The sequence below is a fragment of the Saccopteryx leptura genome, chromosome 6, assembly GCF_036850995.1.
Source record: "Saccopteryx leptura isolate mSacLep1 chromosome 6, mSacLep1_pri_phased_curated, whole genome shotgun sequence".
Taxonomy (NCBI): domain Eukaryota; kingdom Metazoa; phylum Chordata; class Mammalia; order Chiroptera; family Emballonuridae; genus Saccopteryx; species Saccopteryx leptura.
Window position 1 is genome coordinate 33,596,095 of NC_089508.1, and position 17,534 is coordinate 33,613,628.

At 44.4% G+C, this 17,534-nt stretch overlaps 1 protein-coding gene and 1 pseudogene across 1 annotated transcript in view; both read right to left on the bottom strand.

Moving 5' to 3' along the window:
• ARG2 (arginase 2) overlaps positions 1–10,395 on the bottom strand; it is a 52,343-nt gene extending 41,948 nt beyond the window's left edge. Inside the window, exons 1-2 of the mRNA XM_066388047.1 lie at positions 10,179–10,395; positions 8,785–8,857 (exon numbers count right to left, since the gene is read on the bottom strand). Of these exons, the coding sequence (XP_066244144.1) occupies positions 8,785–8,857; positions 10,179–10,286 (181 nt within the window). The 5' untranslated portion in view covers positions 10,287–10,395. The remainder of the gene's footprint in view (positions 1–8,784; positions 8,858–10,178) is intronic.
• Positions 10,396–13,606: 3,211 nt separating this feature from the next.
• Positions 13,607–15,718, bottom strand: LOC136377032 (ankyrin repeat domain-containing protein 6-like; annotated as a pseudogene).
• Positions 15,719–17,534: the final 1,816 nt, after the last annotated feature.

A 17,534-nucleotide genomic window follows, 5' to 3' on the forward strand; every position in this document is an offset into this window, starting at 1 on the left:
ATATATTTATGATTAAAACACTCAATAAAATAGGTATAGAAGGAAAGTACCTAAACATAATAAAAGCCACATGTGATAAACCCTCAGGTAATACAGTCAACAATAAAAAACTGAAAGCTTTTCCTTTAAGATCAGGAATAAAGCAAAGATGTCCACTCGCACCTCTGTTATTTAACATAGTACTGGAAGTCCTAGCCAGAGCAATCAAGCAAGAAAAAGAAATAAAAGGCATCCTAACTGGGAATGAAGAAGTAAAACTGTCATTATTTTCAGATGACATGATTCTATATAGAGAAAACCCTAAAGACTTTACCCAAAACACTATTAGAAACAATAAACATACAATATAGTTGCAGGATACAAATCAGTAATACAAATATACTTTGCATATTTATATACTAACAATAAAATATCAGAAAAGAAATGAAGAAAATGCCTGACCTGTGGTGGCACAGTTGATAAAGCGTTGACCTGGAATGCTGAGGTTGCCAGTTCAAAACCCAGGGCTTGCCTGGTCAAGGCACATATGAGAAGCAACTACTACAAGTTGAAGCTTCCCACTTCTGGCCCCACCTTTCTCTCTTTCTCTCTCCTAATTCTAAAATTGATAAATAAAATCTTAAAGAAAAAGTGAAGACAACAATCTTATTTGCAATAGCAAGAAAATGGGTAAAACACCTAGGAATAAACAAAGGAAGTGAAGGACCTATTCATGAAAACTACAAGACACTATTGAAAGAAATTAAAGACACAAAGAAATGGAGATATTCTCTGTTCATGGATAGAGAATAACACATAATACATTAACATAATGTATTATGGAAAAATTAACATATTAAAAAGGCCATATTAGCTGAAGCAGTAATACAGATTTAATGAAATCAAAATTCCAATGGCATTTTTCAAAGAAATAAAAACAAACAAAAAAATTATATTTGTATGGAACCACAAGAGACACCAAACAGCCAAAGCAATCCAGAGAAAAAGGAACAAACCTAGAGAGTTATCACACTCCCTGATTTTAAATTATGCTACAAGGCTACAATACAATAATCAAAACAGTATGATACTGGCAGAAAAACAGATACACAGACCAATGGAATAGAACTGAGAGTCCAAAAATAAACCCACACATACATGGGCAACTAATTTTTGACAAAGGAGCGAAAAACATACAATGGCAAAAGGAGAACCTCTTCAATCAGTGGTGTTGGGAACACTGGAAAGCCACATGCCAAAGAATGAAACTAGACAGTTATCTGACACCATACACAAAAATTAACTCAAAATTTATTAAAGACTTTAATATGAGATGTGAAACAAAATATATAGAAGAAAACATAGGCACTAAATTTATGGACCTTGGTCTCAAAGGAGTTTTTTTGTGAACTTGACCCCAAAAGCAAGGGAAATTAATTGAATTAAAATAATGAAGGGGTCTACATCAAACTAAAAAGCTTTTGCACAGAAAAAGAAATTATCAACAAAACAAGAAGGCAACCCACCTAATGGGAGGATATATTTGCAAATGATACCTCCAATAAGTGGCTAATATAAAAAAAAAAAAAAACTCAACAAAGAAAACTCCGCCCAAATACTCCAATGAAAAAATGGGTAGAGGACCTGAACAGACATTTTCCCCAAGAAGTTATACAGATGGCCATTAGAATGGCTACTTACACCCATTAGAATGGCTACTTTCGCCTGACCAGGCGTGGCGCAGTGGATAGAGCGTTGGACTGGGATGCAGAGGACTCAGGTTCGAGACCCCGAGGTCGCCAGCTTGAGCGCCTGCTCATCTAATTTAAGCAAAAGCTCACCAGCTTGGACCCAAGGTCGCTGGCTCCAGCAAGGGGTTACTCAGTCTGCTAAAGGCCCACAGTCAAGGCACATATGAGAAAGCAATCAATGAACAACAACTAAGGTGTCGCAACGCACAATGAAAAACTAATGATTGATGCTTCTCATCTCTCTCCATTCCTGTCTGTCCCTGTCTATCCTTCTCTCTGACTCACTCTCTGTCTCTGTAATAAATAAATAAATAAATAAATAAATAAATAAATAAATAAATAAATAAAAGAATGGCTACTTTCAATGAGAAGAAATAAGTGTTGGAGAGGGTGTGGGAAAAAGAGAACCCTCATACACTGCTGGTGGGTATGTAAGTTAGTTCAGCCACTATAGAAAACAGTATGGAGTTTCCTCAAAATAAGAATAAAGCTAGGCCCTGACCAGTTGGCTCAGCGGTAGAGCGTCGGCCTGGCGTGCGGGGGACCCGGGTTCGATTCCCGGCCAGGGCACATAGGAGAAGCGCCCATTTGCTTCTCTACCCCCCCCCCTTCCTCTCTGTCTCTCTCTTCCCCTCCCGCAGCCAAGGCTCCATTGGAGCAAAGATGGCCCGGGCGCTGGGGATGGCTCCTTGGCCTCTGCCCCAGGCGCTAGAGTGGCTCTGGTCGCGGCAGAGCGACCCCCCGGAGGGGCAGATCGTTGCCCCTGGTGGGCCTGCCGGGTGGATCCCGGTCGGTCGGGCGCATGCGGGAGTCTGTCTGACTGTCTCTCCGTTTCCAGCTTCAGGAAAAAAAAAAAAAAAAAAAGAATAAAGCTACCACCTGACCAGGTGGTGATGCAGTGGATAGAGCATCAGACTGGGATGCAGAAGGACCCAGGTTCAAGACCCCGAGGTCGCCAGCTTGAGCGCGGGCTCATCCTGCTTGAGCAAAAAGCTCACCAGCTTGGACCCAAGGTCGCTGGCTCAAGTAAGGGGTTACTCGGTCTGCTGAAGGCCCGCAGTCAAGGCACATATGAGAAAGCAATCAATGAACAACTAAGATGTCGCAACAAAAAACTGATGATTGATGCTTCTCATCTCTGTCTGTTCCTGTCTGTCTGTCCTTATCTATCCCTCTCTCTGACTCTCTCTTTGTCCCTGTAAAAAAAAAAAAAAAGAGCCTGACCAGGTGGTGGCACAGTGGATAGAGCGTCGGACTGGGATGTGGAAGACCTCAGTCTGCTGAAGGCCTGCGGTCAAGGCACATAAAAAAAAAAAAAAGAATAAAGCTACATATGACCCAACAATCTCTCTTCTGGTTACCTACCCAAAAAAATTTGAAAACATGCATAAAGATATATGCATCCCTATTGTTCACTGCAGCATCAATCATAATAGTTAGGATGTGGAAACAAGCTAAGTGTCCTTTGACAGATTGATAAAGGAGCTGTGGTACATATGTACAATGGAATAGTACACAGCTATAAAAAGAGATAGTGCCGTTTGTGAAAACATGGATGGATCTTAAGAGTATCATGCTAAGTGAAACAAGTCAGTTGGAAAAGGACAAGAATCATTTCACTCGAATGCGGGATAAAAAAGAGAAAGCAACAAATGAACAAAGTCATAGGTACACACACAGTATGGTGGTTACCAGAGGGGTAAGGGGGTAGGGAAAGGAGAAAGGGGTGACAGAAGACTAGAGTGTGAGTAGTGAGCCTGACACAATGCAATATACAGATGCTGTATTATAGAACTGTACACACGAAACATAATGTTATTAACCAATGCTACTGCCAATAAATTAAAAAATAAAAGTATGAAGCTTTAAAGCCAATTAAAAAAACACCAGCCTGACCTGTGGTGGTGCAGTGGATAAAGCGTCGACCTGGAACGCTGAGGTTGCCAGTTTGAAGCCCCGGGCTTGCCTGGTCAAGGCACATATGGGAGTTGATGCTGCTTGCTCCTCCCCGCCACACACACACCTTCTTTCTCTCTCTCTCTCTCCTCTCCTCTCTAAAATGAATAAATAAAAGCTAAAAAAAAACTTAAAAAAAAAACACCAAAATATACAATGTGGCAAATTAGATGGCATCTGACAAAATTGAGAAGCATCGTTGCATGTAAAAGAGCAATAGAAAGACTTTAAACAAAGGAGAAGTACAGTCTTAGTTAGAACACTCTGGTGGCAGGAAAGAATATGAACTGAGAAAGGCAAATACGGGGCAAGAAACACCATTGGAAAGTTATAGCCAGGTGTGAGAAGGAGAGGGCAGAGCCAGAGCAGTGCCACCAGAGAATTCTAACCCTTTAGCAGTGAAATCAGGACTGTGAGCAGCAGATGTAAGGGACAAAAGGGAAAAAGAATTGTGACGGCCTTGCAGTTCAACTTGAGTAGATAATGAATGACAGTATGAAAGAGACAATGGAAAGACAGCAAGACAAGCAGATTTGAGGGAAAAGATAAAGAATTGTTGAGTTTGAGCCATCTGTGAGAGTTATGATTACTTAGAGCAAAGTTGGAGGAAAAGTGGGGACATCAGCATTTGAGGGTTAGGAAGAGGAAGAGGATCCTACAGAGGAGTCCAGGAAGGACCAGTCAATGGAGAGGGAGGACTCAGGAGAGAGTGGAGTCTTGGCTAACACAATATTTCAAGAATAAAGTGGTCAGTTGTCCAGAAAAATAAAGGCTGAAAAATCAGTGAGCTTGCTCAAGATGGACCATTTCCGTGGAATGGTCGGATGGGAACCATGCTGAAGCATCAATGGTCGGATGGGAACCATGCTGAAGCATCAATGATCGGATGGGAACCATGCTGAAGCATCAATGGTCGGATGGGAACCATGCTGAAGCATCAGTGGTCGGATGGGAACCATGCTGAAGCATCAATGGTCGGATGGGAACCATGCTGAAGCATCACTGTCGAACAACTAAACTTGTGATTGCTAACATTCTCCATCAACCACTGAAAGCAAATACAAATCCCTGAACTCACATGTTGATCTGTTCCAGAGAAACAGCTCTCAAACCTCAGATCCTTATGTTTAAACAATTCTCTCAGGGCCTCTTATCAGTTCTTGCTGAAGCAGACTAGATTCTTGGATCTCAACCAAAGAGATTCCGGTTCTTTGATGGCACGCCAATGGAACAAAAAGAACAGATATCCTAAATTGGGACAAATAAATGGGAATAAATGTTCCAAATGGGTTAGGATAGCTCCCAAATGACTTACCGAACTCCAGGACTCTTGGCCTGGTCACAGTGACATATTCATTTGGATAGTTGTGCCAGAGGCTGTCACCTCTTTTGATTACCACAGCTAGGTCAAGTTACCATAACTACAATGAGAGAGACCTCAAACCATTCACCTTAGTTTACAGCTGCCTTTCCCCACAGAATACTCATTCTACTTCTGAAGGAAAAAGGGCAAATTACCATGGCTATCAGAGCCAGCCGGAATCGGGAGCAGAGGCACTACATCTGAGCCCTGCCAGGCCAATTGCCTCTTTTATTTCTCTTAGGTTCTCTTCATGTTAAAATTAAGTGGCTACCTGAGAGAGGAACCACTGAGTGTCCTCACTAAACCCAGACAATAGGTCAAATCCATTCATTTCTGAAAACAGAAAGTTTAACTGATGCCATGGCAACACTGACAGCCTGTGACATCAGAGCAGAGAGCAAGGAACAAAGAGATTTGTGAAAGTTACCTTTCCATGGGTCTTCTCTCTCTTGAAATTTGACCCATGCTGTTTATTTGAAAGTGCTTGAAGGACTTAAGTTATTTTGGTACTATTTCAGAATAGAGCATTGAAATTTCTCTCAGTGCTTTTCTCTAACGTGTTCCTGGAGATTAGCCCAACCACATGCTGGAAATTTGCTGAGTGCCACAATCTTATAAATACGCAATGCGATTCTATTTCAGACTGCTCACCATCAGTCTGGGCTACCAATTGATCTACCAATCAACTGAAACGTAAGAATATAAACTATAAAACTAAAACTATTGTTTAAAAATGAAAGGGATACAGATGGCCAATAGGCATATGAAAAAATGCTCAACATCACTAATCATTAGAGAAATGCAAATTAAAACCACAATGAGATATCACCTTACACCAGTCAGAATGGCGCTTATCAACAAAACAACACAGAATAAGTGCTGGTGAGGATGTGGAGAAAAGGGAACCCTCCTGCACTGCTGGTGGGAATGCAGACTGGTGCAGGCACTGTGGAAAACAGTATGGAGATTCCTCAAAAAACTGAAAATCGAACTGCCTTTTGACCCAGCTATCCCACTTTTAGGAATATACCCCAAGGACACCATAGAACGGCTCGAAAAGGAGAAATGCACCCACATGTTTGTGGCAGCATTGTTCACAATAGCGAAGATCTGGAAACAGCCCAAGTGTCTGTCAGAGGACGAGTGGATTAAAAAACTTTGGTACATATATACTATGGAATACTACTCAGCCATAAGAAATGATGACATCGGATCATTTACAATAACATGGATGGACCTTGATAACATTATACGGAGTGAAATAAGTAAATCAGAAAAAAAACTGAGATGAATCCATACATAGAAGGGACATAAAAATGAGACTCAGAGACATGAACAAGAATGTGATGGCAACAGGGGGGTTGGGGGAGGGGGGATGGGGTGAAGAAGGAGAGAGGGGTTAGGGGAGGGGAGGGGCACAAAGAAAACCAGATAGAAGGTGACAGAAGACAATTTAACTTTGCGGGAGGGGTATACAGCACAATCAAATGTCAAAATAATCTAGAGATATTTTCTCTCAACATATGTACCCTGATTTATCAATGTCACTGCATTAAATTTAATAAAATTAAAAAAAAATGAAAGGGAGCCTGACATGTGGTGGTGCAGTGGATAGAGGGTCAACCTGGAATGCTGAGGTCGCTGGTTTGAAACCCCAGGCTTGCCCGGTCAAGGCACATACAACCAGCAAGCAATGAACAACTGAAGTGAAGCAGCTATGAGTTAATACTTCTTGCTGCCACCCCTCTGTAAAATAAATAAAATCTTAAATAAAAAACAAAAGAACAACAAAACACATCACTTTAGGTTGAGAGTTTGCAGAGGAAGTATTATAGTATTTAAGGGAGAATGGCTGCCTCAGGTTGGAGTGGAAAAATACCATGAACTGGGACAGGAAAGGAGGCTTACAAAGCATGAGTAAGAGGCTGCTACAAATGCGCCCATCCTCCTCATTCAGCGCCTCCACTGAATATTGTCTCCTGTGTGAGAGGCTGGAAGTGATTCTTGTCAGGAGTCTCTGAAGGCTGAATCCAGCAACGAGCAAGCAATGAGAGCAATGCCAGGCCCAGCTCATCAGAGGGGCTGCATAGATTTGTCCAGTATTTAAAAATAGTGATTATCAGAGGTTGCTGTCTTCAGTGTAAAATAGTGCTTTTAAAAGGCAGAATGTGTAGAGCTGATTTAAAGAGACAGCATCCTCACTTACAAGCAAGAGTAAAAACCTCCTCCATTAGGTACCATGTGACACATTAAAACTAAATTCTAATAATTTATCTTTGATCATCGTGCTGAACTTGGGGAATAATTAAAATAATTAAGAAAGAAACCTTATTGAAGAAGGAACCTCAATTACTTAACAAGAAAAGTTTTAAGCATTCAACCCAAAATACCATATCCATATGTAGCCCATCCATATGAAGAACACTTAAAGTGATTCCAGTGACTTCATTATTCCGCTGTATTTTGGAGGAGATGAACCATCTGGAATGGACCCAATGATCAGCTGAGGAGGTTTCAAAGCAGGAATGAGAGGACTGTAGCTCACCTAGATTCTGTATTACTAGCTCCAGGACCTACAGCTTCCTGTTGCCATGCCTTTTGCACTTACAGCTCTGGAAAAGACACATGTGAATGGTACTAATATGAATGGAGGAAATGACCCCTAACATCCACTAGAAGCACTTGGGTTAGACATAGAGAAGAATCTTCCTACCATAAAGGTGATGGAATTTGGTGCCCTATTTCTAAAAGAAGGGTTCTCCATTACTTTATAAATAGCATTCATCTCTGGGTCCTATTGATTCTGCTTCTATAAATTTAGAGTACCATCCTAGTTACAGGACTGCAACTTTACTTCTGATTACCTGGGGTATTTGTGAAAATGCCCTGGTCCTATCTCAGTGCCAATAAATCAGACTCTTTCATGAAGGGGCCTAGGAATAAGTATTATTAACAAGCAGCCCAACTGATGTTCCTAATTAGGAAAGTTTAGAAAACACTAATCTAAGGCTCTGCTTATAGTAATATAAAGCTGTTAATCCTAGGGAAGAAATGATTTGAAGAAGGAAACTGGCCAGACTGATGAGTCAAATGCACCTCATGATTGAGTGAGGAAGGCTAGACTTCTAGAGGGAAAGGTCGACTGTGAAGTTCGAGTCGGAGCTAGCATTCTTACACAACTTTGCTCTCATTAGCAGCTTGTTCCTGGCCCTCCCTCTCTCTACCTCTTTCCCTTCCACACACTCTTTATTGCAATAAGACTTTGCCTGAAGACTGGCAGCCTGACCAGGCGGTGGTGCAGTGGATAGAACGTCGGACTGGGATGCAGAGGACCCAGGTTCGAGACCCCAAGGTTGCCAGTTTGAGCAAAGCTCACCAGCTTGGGCCCAAGGTCGCTGGCTCGAGCAAGGGGTTACTTGGTCTGCTGAAGGTCCACGGTCAAGGCACATATGAGAAAGCAATCAATGAACAACTAAGGTGTTGCAACGAAAAACTGATGATTGATGCTTCTCATCTCTCTCCGTTCCTGTCTCTCTGTCCCTATCTATCCCTACTCTCTGTAAAAAAAAAAAAAAAAAAAAAAAAAAAAAGACTGACAGATCTTAAGTTGTAGATGAAATACAAGGGAAGACTCTTCCCAAGCCAATGCATAGCTCATGCTGTGAGGTCCCTGGATCGAAGACTCTGAACTGGTCTGCTACCTCCCTGCACAGACGTCTCAGATCCCCCACTTACCCAAATTGGAGAGCCTTTTCATCAAGCCAGCTTCTCGTACAGCAGCAGGACCATATTCCACTCCTTTTCTTTTCTGACACATAAATTATACAGTGAGATGTGAGGGAAGATGATTGAAATTTATAGTTCATAAAAATACAGAAATCTGCTATCTTATACAGTAGCCTCCCCACTCTTTTATCTGCAAGGAATACATTCCAGGACACCCCTGTGGAAACCTGAAATCTCAGATAGTACCAGATTCTATGATAAAGTTTACTTTATAAATTAGGCACAGTAAGAGATTAACAACAGTAAAATATAACAATTATAACAATAAGGGTTAGCAGAACAAGCAGTGAGCTATCTCAACAGTCATCTGATAACCAAGAGGGCTAAGTGATTCACCAGTGGGTGGTGCAGATGGCGTGGATACACTGGACAAAGGGATGCTGCTGGTCTTGCCAGGACAGAGAAGGACTGCTCGAGATTTCATCATGCTGCTCACAACAGTGTGCAATTGAAAACTTATGAATTGTTTATTAATCGAATTTTCCATTTAATATTTTCAGGCCACGGTTGACCATGGGTAACTGAAATATTGGAAAGCAAGTCTGAGGGAGGGACCTACTCTAACAGGTCCCTCGGGACACCTGACATTATCATTATTTTCACATGAGATCTTGTTATTTCGAACACTTGCGGTGAAAGAGGGGAAAACAACAATCACTGGAATCAAATTAATCTTCCAAGCTCATGTGTGAAGAGCAAGCGGAAGCCAGGACAGGCTGAGCCAGGTGAAGATCTGGTTGTTGGGTGTGTGGCTGGCAGGGACTAGATCCCGAGCTTCCCCACCAGTGAGCTGGGGTGTTTGTGAAAATGCCCTGCACGTTCCCTTCATTGAGGAGAGAACAGCCCCTCGCCGTCCTCCCGCGGCTAGAGCGACCAGCGCCAATTCCCTTTCTAATTAGTGCTGAGAATGGATGCTGAATTCTTAGAGCTCGCTCTCTTTAGCTGTTTTCCACCGGAGATACACGTCGATTTGTCCTCCTTCAGCCTCTCTTTGGAATCCTCTCCCTCTCCTCCATCACCCCAAGCGGGACCCACCACTTTCTCGCTCCTCCCGGGGAGGCCGCAGAAACCCGCCAGCTCGCTGCCCCGTTTGATTCGCACACAGGGTGTCCTCCATCCCCTCCCCCTTCCCCGTTTTCTAGCGGAGAAAACCCCACGTGCTCTCCCGGTGCCCAATCGCGGGAACCCAGCAGGTCCGTCCCCACTAGGTTACTAGGTTTCTCCCCATCCTCTCCTCGCTTCTTCGTCCCCATCCCCCCCCCCCCCCACACACACACACACACACCGTCAGGTTCTGAGGGCGGAGGAGATTTTGCTCCAGGGTGTTAGATCCTAATTCTCACCTGTCCCTGTGAGAATGGGGCTCCAATCACAGCCACAGAGTGGACAGACTTTTTCAGGACGAAATGCACCTGCGTCCGGAGACGCAAGAGGCTGCTTCTTAGGGACATGAGGGCAACGCCGGAGGTCGCCAAGCTACAAGCTGCTCGGTGCGGCTCCTGCCTCAAGTGAGCGCCGCCGCCGGGAACTGCGGTTACCTACGGGTGCGGAAGCCGCTCAGCGCAGCCCGAGACGTCACGGCCCCGCCCCGACGGCCCCGCCCCGACGGCCGTGCCCCCGACCAGCCCCCCGCACACCTTCCCTCAGGCCCCGCCCCTGCTCCTCGGGCGAACACGCCTTCACTGATGTCACCCCACCACCACCACCACCACCACCGACCGAGGCGGCTCCCCCTCCAGAGACGAGCCCTTGTGGTTGACGCCATAAAGCCAATATCAGAGACTGGCCATTAAGAGCGTGGTTACGGACAGGTGTGTCCACTCGCGGGAAGCGGCTGGGCTGGGCTTGGTCTGACCCGATCCCATGTGAGTACCCCTCCAAGACCAAGCAGACATCAGTTGCTCCGTTGCATCTCAGAGCTCACGATCAGCAATGCACTTACCTTTGGGAATTGAAGGCTAGGAAATCAAATATAGATTAGAGCTCTCTGGGCCAGGCATGTTAATAAAATCCCACCCATTTTAGGTATTGTGGATGGGAAAATTAGGATTTACAAAACAATTACCTTCTAGATGTTTTCAATTCTTTACCTAAATAACGGAAGCACTGGTTATTAAAAACTAAACATAGCAACATATCTGGACTATTTCTAAATTTTAGAGGCTGAAAAGCTGAAAGTAACAATTAACTAGAGTATAATAATTGTTTAATTATAGCAACCAGCGAAGGTTCTAAGAACTTTTAGCCCTCTAACAGTTCTTTTTTTTTTTTTTTTAATTTTTTTTTTTTTTAATTTTAGAGAGGAGAGAGAGACAGAGAGGGAGAAAGAGAGGAAAGACAGAGAGAGAAGGTGGGGAGGAGCTGGAAGCATCAACTCCCATATGTGCCTTGACCAGGCAAGCCCAGGGTTTCGAACCGGCGACCTCAGCATTTCCAGGTCAACGCTTTATCCACTGTGCCACCACAGGTCAGGCACAATTCTTTTTTTTATTTTAATTTTTATTTATTTATTCATTTTAGAGGAGGGAGGGAGGAACAGGAAGCGTTAACTCCCATATATGCCTTGACCAGGCAAGCCCAGGGTTTTGAACCAGTGACCTCAGCATTGCAGGTTGATGCTTGATCCACTGCGCCACCACAGGTCAGGTGCCCTGTAACAATTCTATCAAGTACAGTAGTCACCCCTTATCCTTGGTTTTGCTCTCCCAGGTTTGTTACCCATGGTCAACCGTGGTCTGAAAATATGAAATGGAAAATTCAAGAAATAAACAATTCTTAAGTTTTAAATTGCATATTATTCTGAGTTGTTGATGAATCTCCACTCTTCTCCATCCTGCCTGGGACATAAATCATCCCTTTGTCTGGTTTATCCACAGCTGTGTAAGATACCCACTCGTTAGGCACTCAGGAGATGTCTTGGCTATCAGATCAACTGTCCCATATTACATCATCACAGTGTTTGCGTTCAAGTAACCCTTATTTTACTCAAAAATTGCCTTTAAATGCAAGAGTAATGATGCTGGCAATTCAGATATGCCAAAGAGAAGCTCTAGAGTGCTTCCTTTAAGTGAAAGGTATATATGTATAAGAAATAACAGTAGGGTTCAGTACTATCTGTGGTTTCAGGCATCCATGGGGGGGTGTCTTAAAACATATCCTCAAGGATAAGGGGGGACTGCTATAGAGACTATTTTAAAGATAAGAAATTAGGATCAGAGAAGATAAGTAACTTTTCCAAAGTCATGTAGCTTGAAAGTGACAGAGCTCTGTGACTCCAGATTCCAAACTCTTAACTATGACACTATGGCTTATAGGAATCTGGACGTTAGTCCTACCAAAATAATTTTTTATGTAAACACATGAAAAATATTTCACCTGATGTCATCTTACATGCAACTTTCCAAAATATTTCAGAAGTCTCCATGGCAACAACATAATTCCAAGCAGCTTTTGTAGTTTAAGGCAGTGTGTTTCTATTTAGAGAATAAATTTTAGACCTGTCTCCCCCTGCTGGTTTAAAAAAGAAATGTCTTTGAATCCTTAGCAAAACAAGCAGGGTATTATTGTAAGGCAGGGGTCCCCAAACTTTTTACACAGGGGACCAGTTCACTGTTCCTCAGACCATTGGAGGGCCAGACTATAGAAAAAACTATGAACAAATCCCTATGCACACTGCACAGATCTTATTTTAAAGTAAAAAAAAAAACAAAAAACGGGAACAAATACAATATTTAAAATAAAGAACAAGTAAATTTAAATCAACAAACTGACCAGTATTTCAATGGGAACTATGCTCCTCTCACTGACCACCAATGAAAGAGGTACCCCTTCCGGAAGTGCAGTGGGGCCGGATAAATGGCCTCAGGGGGCCGCATGTGGCCCGCGGGCCTTAGTTTGGGGACCCCTGTTATAGAAGTTGGATTGGTCAATTGTTCTATATCTCATTAAACCAGTCTCGGTTGTAAGAGAAGTTCAATTCAGTTAAACAGTTGTGTCTCATTTCAGGAGGGGGTAATGCCAGTGGTCTCCCAAGGTTAAACCTATGCTGCAAGCAGTCAGATATTTAATAAAGAGGCATCTCTATGAAAACAAAAGAAAAGTAGAGGTTTATGATTGGAGCAGACTATAATATCGGTTTCTGTGTTCGGAAAGCATATAGTCAAGATTTCTAGATGTCTGTCTTGAATCATCTTCAGAAGGAGTGAAGGCAGGCAGTCTGTCTGTTAGATTGTTCCGGTCTGCAGTTAGAACGTCGCTGATGATCTTTCTGCAATAGGCACAAAGATTGTCTATGTATGAGCTGTTGTGGTGATTTCTCTAAAGTTTTTTTTGTTTGTTTGTTTGTTTTTTGTATTTTTCCGAAGCCAGAAACAGGGAGGCAGTCAGACAGACTCCCGCATGCGCCCGACCGGGATCCACCCGGCACACCCACCAGGGGCGATGCTCTGCCCATCCGGGGGTCACTCTGTTGCAACCAGAGACATTCTAGCGCCTGAGGCAGAGGCCACAGAGCCATCCCCAGTGCCCGGGCCATCTTTGCTCCAATGGAGCCTTGGCTGTGGGAGGGGAAGAGAGAGAAAGAGAAGAAGAAGAGGGGGAGGGGTGGAGAAGCAGATGGGTGCCTCTCCTGTGTGCCCTGGCTGGGAATTGAACCCGGGACTCCTGCATGCCAGGCCGATGCAGGAGCCAACCAGCCAGGGCCTCTCTAAAGTTTATATCAAGTTATTCTACCTTCAATTGTATGGCTGTGAGAAAAGGGCACTATTAGTTCTCAAAAATTCCAACTCATAGGATGTGAGAAAAATTGGAAACTCATAGTCAAATGTTGCATTTTGATCTCCTTCACAGTTGCCTCCTACTGATTCTCCAGATTGTCGATTAGGGGTTCACACTGACAACTGTATATTGATTGGTGCCTGCATCACTTTCCTGTCCTTGCCGTACAGTGTGTAGAACTGGTTTGCTCTGAACCCGTTGGGGAAAGGATTGGGGTAAACGTCGACAACTGGGTTTCTTTTTAGGGTATTATGAGCGTGCAAGTTCCGGTGTGCAGATTGTTGGTCTGCAGGTGGGGTGGGGTCAGAAAATGCTGACACTTTGGACCCTGACTTTCACCTCCTGCTGTTCTTTGCTCGGGGCTCCGGGGGAGAGGCTGATAGGAAATCTTATCGGGCCTCTTCTTTTATTTGCGCAGCCTGATCACTGCTCTGGTTGTTTCCTGCAGAAGCTCTTCCCTTGCTTTGTGCCAGCTCATCTCTTGGCACAGACTGAGCTCTCCTCTCTTCCTCAAGCCTCTCTTTTTCCTCAGGCTTTGCCCACAACTGAAACGTAAGACCTGGGAGCTTTACTGAGGAGAAGAGCAATTTCCAGATTATCGTGGTAGTGGGCAGTGTCCAGCAGGGTCTGGCCTGCATTATTAATACTGATCTCCTCTGCTCCAGCTTCCAGTACGATTTTAACCACTTTCTTGTGATTTAGGGAAGCAGCAATATGAAGTGCTGTATCTCCAGCCTGGCTCTTTGCATGGACAGAACAGAAAGCACTAAGGAGTCGGCCTGGCGTGCGGGGGACCCGGGTTCGATTCCCGGCCAGGGCACATAGGAGAAGTGCCCATTTGTTTCTCCACCCCCCCCCCTTCCTCTCTGTCTCTCTCTTCCCCTCCCGCAGCCAAGGCTCCATTGGAGCAAAGATGGCCCGGGCGCTGGGGATGGCTTCTTGGCCTCTGCCCCAGGCGCTAGAGTGGCTCTGGTCGCGGCAGAGCGACGCCCCGGAGGGGCAACCCCTGGTGGGCAGAGCGTTGCCCCTGGTGGGCGTGCCGGGTGGATCCCGGTCAGGCGCATGCGGGAGTCTGTCTGACTGTCTCTCCCCATTTCCAGCTTCAGAAAAATACAAAAAAAAAAAAAAAAAAAGAAAGCACTAAGGAGGAGCTTATGGATGAACAAGAGATTACAGCGCATGGCAACATGCAAACAGGTGTCACCTGCATTATTATTATTTAAAATTTTTTTTTAAGATTTTATTTATTGCCTGAGCTGTGGTGGCGCAGTGGATAAAGCGTCGACCTGGAAATGCTGAGGTCGCCGGTTCAAAACCCTGGGCTTGCCTGGTCAAGGCACATATGGGAGTTGATGCTTCCAGCTCCTCCCCCCCTTCTCTCTCTCTGTCTCTCCCTCTCCTCTCTAAAATGAATAAATAAAAAAATTAAAAAAAAAAAGATTTTATTTATTCATTTTTAGAGGAGAGAGAGAGAGAGAAGGGGAGGAGCAGGAAACATTAACTCCCATATGTGCCTTGATCAGGCAAACCGGGGTTTCAAATGGGTGGCCTCAGTGTTCCAGGCCAATGTTTTATCTACCGAACCACCACAGGTCAGGCACCTGCATTATTTTTGAGGTCAGCGTGGGTCCCACCCAACAGGAGGATGCATGTGCTCTGGGAGTGGCTGTTCTGACAGGACAGTACAGGGCCATATCCCCTACCTTGTTCTTGGCAAGCACGTTGGCTCCTGCTTTAACAAGCAGCTTGACTGGCTGAACTGTGCCAGGACCCTTTGTGCAGGGCCGTATTGCGTCCCTGTCTTGTGAGTACAGGGCACAGCTCTCCTGGATGAGCACCATGGTGACCTCATGTTCCCCACCACCGCAGCCCAACGCGAGGCGGTCTGATTCCCATCACCCTGAACATCAAGGTCACAGCCAGCCTTCAGCAAGAGCTGGACCACAGAAAGATGGCCTTTATTGGCAGCGAGATCCAGGGGTGTTCAGCCATGCTTGCTAACTGCTACCGTGGTGCCGTCGTTGATGAGCTGAACCACACTGTCCAATTGACATGTGCCTCTGAGAAGGCCTTCTGAAAGCACAGCTACCACATCCTGCCGGCTCATGAATTAGGAGAGAAAGAAGTTTTCAGGTAGGGACAGGCTCCACACAATGCCACTGGCCCAGGCCAGAACCCATGGGGGGACAGATGTTCCCGATTATTGGCAGGTGCCTTTATTACTATACTATCTTTGAGACTTTCCTCCTGAAATTCAAAGTCCAGGTGCAGGCCTTTTTCCTCTAATCAGTTATGACCTCCTCTCCAAACCAGGGCACATACTGGCAAGTGAAAATGAGCACTCCAACCATGGTCTCTTTCTCCGGTGCTGGATGTCTGCGCTGCAGGAATGGATGCCAGGGACAGTGCTGGGGGTGAAGGGGACAATAGGGATGAGTTTGTACATCACCTATAGCCTCCTGAAATGTCAGTGACTTTGATACCTGTAGCTTAAGGAAAGTTTTCTTTCAGAATTTATGTCACTTTGAGCTTCCCCCTCAGTCTGCGAGGCAAACCCGCTGGGTACAGAGAGGGGAAGCCCAAACCTGCTAGGTACAGAGAGGGGAAGCCCACGGATCCAGTGGAGCAGAGGCGCTGCCACCATAGGGACACCCAGCCCTGCCCACAGCACCTGCCTGGGATGTGACCCAGGCTCAAGGTCGCTGCCTTGCCCCTATAAATTTAATTTTTTAAAAGATAAAAGACAACACTAGAACAAAATATCCACGAAGGTATATTATATATAGTTTCTTTTTTTAAAGAAATTCTTTATTGATTGATTTTAGAGAAGGAGGAAGGGAGACAGAGACAGGAACATCGATCTGCTCTTGTATGTGCCCTGACCAGGGATTAAACCCACAACCTCTTTGTTTTGGAACAATGCTCTCACCAACTGAGCTCTCAGACCAGGGCTATAGTTTCTCTTTTAATTAGAAGTTAATGAAACTAAAGATCAAACTTTACCTTTTACCCATGGAGCCCAGGTTAAGAACTAGATTAGACTAAAGGTTGCCCCTGAACATCAACAGTGTTTATTTCTAAGTGGTGAAAATATAGGTTGTTTAAATTTTTCTTCTTTTCTGCATTTTTCAAATGTTCCACAATAACCAAAACAACTTTTATAATCATAAAGTATATCACATCATATTTTCCAAAATGAGAGGGCTGTATTGCTTGGTAAGATTCAGGATATACAAATTGGAAAAACAAAGCAATATTTGAAAATTCTTTAGGAAAAAAAAGAGAAACAAAATCTCAGATGAAGATGGAAAAACTTGGTCTCACTTTCATCAGAGAGACTTAAAGCTGGTGAGACTGTTATGCAATTTATCTTTATACACAAAAAGATGGATTCTTTAATCATGGTGCTGCCTTGGGTCTGAAGCACCATAACTCTTTAACAAGCCACACTGCCATTCATTAGGGCCACATCCTAAGAAGAAAAAGGACCCAGAGGCTGCAATTACTCATGAATTTATTAATTTTATTTTCCATACCTTCTGCGCCTTTCACTTTTGCTTACCTCCCAGCTTGGATTTGTCTGCCTACTCAATGTTCCGTTCAGTGGTTTGGGAGAGAGAACTCCCAGGCAGTGAAATCCAAACTCCTTGCCAGGCCCTGCAAGACTCTCCTGGATCTGACCCTTACCTGCCTCACCTAGTTCCAACTATATTCTCCAAGCGTTGGCTTCTCTGACCTTTTAATTCCTCCAATAAACCAACCCTGTCTCAGCCTCAGGGGCTTTGCTTTTCCAGGTCTTCCTTCCCCGCAAATCCCCCCTCCAGTGCTCCCGCAGAACAGTCTGGCTTCTCATCCTCATAGCTCCAGTGTCTTTCCTTGGAGAGGCTTTCCTGACTGCTCTCTTGACAGTCCCCAAGCCATCC